General features: G+C 34.3%; 1 protein-coding gene across 2 annotated transcripts; it reads right to left on the reverse strand.

Moving 5' to 3' along the window:
* Positions 1 to 384: 384 nt before the first annotated feature.
* On the reverse strand, positions 385 to 3,677 carry LOC120265316 (acyl-CoA-binding domain-containing protein 1-like). Of its 2 annotated transcripts, XM_039273189.1 has the most exons (5): positions 3,096 to 3,677; positions 2,350 to 2,455; positions 2,136 to 2,245; positions 648 to 739; positions 385 to 428 (listed from the first exon to the last, which is right to left on the reverse strand). In XM_039273189.1, the coding sequence occupies exons 1-5, from the start codon at positions 3,515 to 3,517 to the stop codon at positions 391 to 393; spliced, it is 768 nt and encodes a 255-aa protein (XP_039129123.1). In that variant the 5' UTR covers positions 3,518 to 3,677; the 3' UTR covers positions 385 to 390. The 2 variants fall into 2 exon arrangements, with proteins under 2 accessions (XP_039129123.1, XP_039129130.1); XM_039273196.1 differs by lacking the exon at positions 385 to 428 and having other exon boundaries at positions 2,125 to 2,245.
* Between the last annotated feature and the right edge of the window lie 2,741 nt (positions 3,678 to 6,418).

Here is a 6,418-nt window from a genome sequence, read left to right on the forward strand (position 1 = left end):
AAATTGGCAGGTTCATGAAAGGCCATGGAAAACTGCAGATGTCCCTGGGAGAGTTATCATCCAGGTCTCTGATGTTTATGTCCGCCTTGTGTGTGACAAGTAATTCGGCAATGGCTTCTCTCTCGCAAACAACGGCGTAATGAAGGGGAGTCTGACCTTCATCATCCTGGAAGGAAATTAATCACAAGACCAGCAGAAACAATTGAGATGTAAAGTATCAAAGTGAAAACAAAAGGAAACAAAAGGAAATGAGGATACACACTGCTGGCAGCAAAAAGAGATTGGGAATGCAAATGTGGGATGCCAGAAGATATAATCTATTGCTTACTTCGTGATTTACATCAGCATTTTTGCAAATAAGAGTCTCCAGCAGCATCAAAATGGCCACGATCAACAGCCCAATGTAAAGGTGTCCCTACCTTCACTGTCTAAAAATGCCAGCAAATCCATGAGGATATTGTTGTGATCAGCATATGTTTTAAAAAATGGTTAATAATAGCAAACTTCAAAAGAGCACTTTTTCCCCTTTCTCCCAGTAAGTTGTCAATGCCAATTCATTTCAGTCAGACAGGTGATGGCACAGCAACAAAGGGCACTGGCATGCATGGTATTATACAAGAAATTCTTTAACTAACAAGATGACAAACCTCTCATATTAACTGAAATTCCATTCTCAATATAGGAGAGCAACTCTTGAGTTTTCCCTTCCCTAGCAGAAACATGTATGGGCTCTAACTTTCTGCAAATAATAAGCAAAAGGGCGGGCCTTAATAAAATGCGCTTATATTGGATAAGCATGCCAGTTAAAATTAAGTAAAAGCTGCATTTCAATAAAATAAATGGCAATATTAACATAGGTTTATAGTGGATAACCGTGCCTGTGAAAAATAAGTAAAAACTGCATTTTAAACAAAACAAATGGTAATTAACACAAGTGACTGAATAAATGTAGCTAAACGATAGCTAAATAGTTTAATTAAGGCAGTTAGACACATATTGAAGAAACTAATGCATTGGTCCTCCTGAGTAAATTCCAAAGGTAACTGGCAGCGGAACACCAGATGACAGTATGCATTATGTGGCCCCTATTTCATTTATTAAAGTTTTAAAACGTACTTGCCAAAATCAGATGCCCTCTCTACAGAGAATATGTTCAATGATGCATAAAGCTAAAGCAGCAGCTATACTGTGCATGTCAAGGGAGGCTACAGAGCAACAAACATCGCCTAAAGCAATAGATAGAAGTAAATCAATGATGCATCCAGCGCAAAAGTTCTATCTTCATATAATGTACTTTATAAAGTTATAGATATTCAACTCTGATAGAACTGAAAAGAGGGAAGAAAAACACAAAAGCTGCTCCCATGTTTTGTTGGTCAGACTACGTAACCAACTATATGTAATCTTGGACCATCACAGTGTGGGCATGACATCGAAAATCGACAAACTATTGATGATAAAGATTAAAAAAACCATAATGCCCTTGTTCAATGAAAGATGGAGAATTAAAGGTCCATAGTTGAGTTTTTAATGAACAAATGCAAAATGACAATGAAGAACATGGATCGAAAAGATAATAGATTTTGCAATTGTGCGATGTTTCTAAGTTAGAAGACAACATAAAACAATCTTGTTGGGAAACCTGTAATATATTTATGAAACAATCATGATTATTTGCCAAATTTATTAAAACCAGTGCCCTTTACCTTATAAATGGCTTATTTTCTTTTTAATAATATAAAGAAGTGATGGAAAGGAAATTGATATTTGATGATAGAAAAAACAATGTAAACTATGTACTGAACACATTTACATGAATAGCAATCATACAAAAACAAGCTAAAACAAGAAAAAAATATTAAAGATCTACAGGATAATATTCAAACCCCTGATACTTCAAGGATGACTGGCATATGCATGACTATCAAACAAGTATGAAAGACATCAACAAGAACAAAGGACAAAATTTTAAGTCTCAGCAGGCGGAATAGTAAAACAAAAAGCATAGCAATAGAAAAAGTAACCATTACGCCTAATTAAAGAGAAGAAAGAAACCAGAAATATACATATTGCAAAATGTCATCAGATAATTAAAAATGGTTCTAAATAAATAAGTTACTCAACTGAGCACTTACAAAGCATCATCTGACTCTTCCTCATGAACAAAACTGCTAAAAACTGGGCCCATGCTTGATTTACCAGAAGATTTTGAAACAGAAGCAGGTGTGCTTTCATCTTTATCTTTCTAGCACAATTGAGAACTTAGATCGGAGGCCCGACAAATATTTGACAAGATAATGATTAATGGGAAACATAAGAAATTCAAACATAAGTCAAACATTAACTCACAATATTAGAATCTCCAGCCCAATTGGGGTATAGCTCAGTCACAATGATAATGTATTTTTGCATAGCTTCTTCAGGAGGCATAGCACCCAATTTCTGCCATGCATTCCTTGCACATGTCACCAAGGATTGGGATTTTCTTTCATTATATTGCTTAGAAATAACAATAGATAAATAGATAAATTACAAAGAATAGATTATATACAGAACAAACACTAAAATTCAGTCTATGGCTTTGCCTACAATTTATATATATATACATATAAAAGCCTTTTCTTGTAGTTCACATAGTTCCATTGAAGGCCTAATTCATCCCCATCTGATTCCCACTAAAATACCATTACACCCAGTCAAACACTATCCGAATATATGCACTCATTCTGAACACATTAGCATGCAGTCAATAATGCAAAAACATCGCGCATTTTCATCATTGCAACAGGTGCATAACAGTACAGAAAAAAAATTATTTGGAGAAGAATACGGTGTGCATCAAATTACACCAACTGTTTTTCACATATATGAGAAATTTTAGCTTTTCAACACTATCCAAGTCCTTCTAAAAGTTACTGTAAGTAAAAACAAGAAAGAAAGACATAAAATTTTCTCACTAACAAGTCTAATCTATAAAATCCTACTCTTCTCAATTCTATCAGAACTCAATTTTCAAATCTATTAAGACACAGCCAAACAGATTCAGTAAACAGTATCAAGAGATAAAACTTAAATAGTAAATCACAAAGCCATACCACTTGGCTCGAGCAGTAGCCTTGAACGCCGAAGGCTGGGGGGTAGTGCAAGGCCCCTCAGTGGCGATCTTATAAAGCCCATATAGCTCCAGCTGCAAATCGCTGGACACCTTAGGGGCCATCCGATCAGCAGCCGTCGCAGCCACAAACGCGGTGGCCGCACTGAATGCCTCATCGAGCTCGGTGCTCTCAATCCCCTCCCAGCCCTCATCACTCTCATCCTCTGAAACCCCAACATCCTCTTTAACCACCCCAGAATCGCCATCCCCCGAAGCATCCGCTTCTTCTTGGATATCATCTTCGCGGGTGATGCGGAGGTGATTTCCGCGAAAGGAGACGATGGTGGAGATGAGCTTGGCGACGAGGAAAGCGAAGATGAGGCCGATCAAGACGGCCTGGCCGAGCTCCTGCCAATCTTCCATGAAGATGCGGAGAGGGAGCGGTGGATAATTCGAGTCACTCGGTGATGAATGGAAAATGGAAACCCTAGAAAACCCTAGAAAAGACGGTTCATTTCATCGACGCCGATGGAGATGGAGAGGAAAATGATGAAGATAGCCGCTCATTTTATTATGCAAGAGAAATATGAAGATTAAATACTTCTCTCTTATTTATATATATATATATATATATTGTTGAAAATATTTTTGTAAATATATATAATAAGAATATAAAAACCAAAAATATTTACCAAACACTTTAATAATTTATTTCTTCTTTTTTTTCTCTTACAATATGTTTGGATGGAGGTAAACATCCCCCTCCAGAGGGATGATTATTACTCAATGCACACCCATATTTGGGTGTGCATTGATCTTGATGATATCATCTCATGGAAGGTGATCATCATTCTCCCAATTTTTAGAGTAATGAAGGAGAGGAGGGTAATGGACATGAAATGTCCATTTTACCCTCTCCCAATGTATATATATATAATATTAATATTAAAACAATTAATTTATAATAATTAGATAATAATTTTATATTAAATAAATAAATATTTGGGGGTAATGGGCATTTTTTCACGGAAAATTTTTATTTTACCCTAATCCAAGTTATTTGTATTAAAAAATATTAATTTAATTAGTAATTAGAATAATTTATTCCAATAATTATTAAATGAAGATATGTTATTTAAATATTTAATTTAAATATTAAAATTAATAAATGATATTTAAAATATTTATAATTAAAAAAAATTTATTAATTAACCGTTAATTATAATGATTAAATCATAAAGTGAGAAAACTAATTAAATATTTAAATATAATTAAATATTTTATAACTAAAAAATTGATTAATTTAATTAGTTAAGTAAAATAATTAACATGAATAATACAAAATATTGTCATAAATAAAAATTATTTATTATAAAGAAAAACTCACTATATTATTTAGTATTATTTGTTTATATTAAGGGCACAAATGTAATTATACACTATCTTCCTTTTTTATTTTTTTCAATTCCAATAAATTACTTATCTACTTTTTTCATTCCCAATGAATTACTTTCTCAACCAAACAAAGTTTTCATTCACATCCCCCTCTCTAAAGTTTTCATTCCCCATTCCGTCATCCAAACGGTACCTTATTTCTTCTTTTCTCTTCTTTTCTATATATCCAAAATATACAAGTGAGGAGGGTATTTATAGGCTTATAAGAATTGAATGAACGGTCATGATGGATTTAATCCGACGGTCCAAAATACCTTCGTACGTGGAATAGTAACAGTACTAGCGGTTGCTACAGTACCACATGTTCGTCTGCTAACGTTTTGCGTCTGTTACAGTGTTTTCTAGATGGTTGCTACAGTAATACCGTATGCTGCATTGTTTTGCTACAATAGGCATCCATTATAATATTTATTTATAACATTCCCCTTGGATGCCTACGACCAAAGGATATGCCTCGTTAAGACCTTGCTAGAAAAAACCAAGTGGGATAAAAACCTAGCTAAGAAAAAAAGAGTACACTATCCTTGGTATATTTGAGAATTACTGCCTCATTAAAACCCTTGCCTCGGAAAAACCCATTGGGATAAAAACCTTGGCGAAGGGAAAAAGAGTACAGTCTCCCCCTCAAATAAATAATTTTAACTTATATCAAAAATACTTACATCCTTAAGTCTTCTCATCCGAATTTTGTGTATAAGTTTTTGGTGAGTGCACTTGGGAAATGATTTTGTGAATGGATCTGCTTGATTCTCATTAGATTGAATCTTTTGAACTTCTATAACACCTTCTTTCTGGAGATCATGAGTGTAAAAAAATTTTGATATATGCTTCATTCTGTCACCTTTAATATAACCTCTTTGTATTTGAGAAATATAAGCACTGTTGTCTTCATAAATTACTATAGAATTTGTTGTTACTGATGGTAATTTGCATGATGATTGTATATGCCCAATCATAGATCGTAACCATTGACATTCACGACTTGCTTCATCGAGAGCTAGAATCTCGGCATGATTTGATGAAGTAGCTATAAGAGTTTGTTTTGTGGAATGCCATGAGATAGCTGTACCATTATAAGAAAATATGTATCCAGTCTGAGATCGCCCTTTGTGAGGATTAGGCAGTTACCCAGCATCAACAAAGCCTGTGAGGTTGGATGAAGATTTTTGTGGATAGAATAAGCCCAGATCTGTAGTTCCTCGTAAATAACGTAGCACATCTTTTACTCCTTTCCATTGTCTTCGTGTCGGTGTAGAGCTGTATCTTGCTAGAAGATTTACTGTAAAAGCTATATCTAGTCTTGTATTACATGCAAGGTACATTAATGCACCAATTGCACTTAGATATGGAGTTTCTGGACAAAGAATGATCTCTCCTTCTTCAGGTGGGTGAAATGGATCTTTCTGAACATCAAGAGTCCGGACGACCATTAGCGTACTTAGTGGATAAGCCTTCTCCATATTGAATCTCTTTAGCGTCTTTTCTATATAGGTTGATTGATGCACAAATATTCATGTGGCTAAGTGCTCGATTTGTATACCAAGACAAAATTTGGTCTTTCCCAGATCTTTCATTTCAAATTCCTTCCTCAGATATGATGCTGTAATTGCAATTTTAGAAGGAGTGCCTACAAGATTTAATCATCCACATATACTGCTATCACAACAAAACCGTTAGTATAACTTTTAATAAACACACATGGACATATACTATCATTTTGGTTCACTTGTTTTATAAGATATTCACTGAGACAGTTATACCACATCCGTCCAGATTGTTTTAATCCATAGAAAAAACTCTGTAATTTAATAGAGTATAAATGTTGTTTATTTGTAATGTTTGTTATTTTATATCCTTCAGGGATTTTCA

This window comes from Dioscorea cayenensis, chromosome 1 (genome assembly GCF_009730915.1).
Source record: "Dioscorea cayenensis subsp. rotundata cultivar TDr96_F1 chromosome 1, TDr96_F1_v2_PseudoChromosome.rev07_lg8_w22 25.fasta, whole genome shotgun sequence".
Taxonomy (NCBI): Eukaryota; Viridiplantae; Streptophyta; class Magnoliopsida; order Dioscoreales; family Dioscoreaceae; genus Dioscorea; species Dioscorea cayenensis.

What these genes read in the sequence shown, in the direction of transcription:
- LOC120265316 (XM_039273189.1), bottom strand. Translation starts at nt 3,517, where the DNA reads ATGGAAGATTGGCAGGAGCTCGGCCAGGCCGTCTTGATCGGCCTCATC. An exon ending in GCTACTGCTCGAGCCAAGTG is followed by an intron (nt 2,456 to 3,095) that starts GTATGGCTTTGT and finishes GACATGTGCAAG; the next exon opens with GAATGCATGGCAGAAATTGG. An exon ending in AATTTCAGTTAATATGAGAG is followed by an intron (nt 429 to 647) that starts GTTTGTCATCTT and finishes TGGCATTTTTAG; the next exon opens with ACAGTGAAGGTAGGGACACC.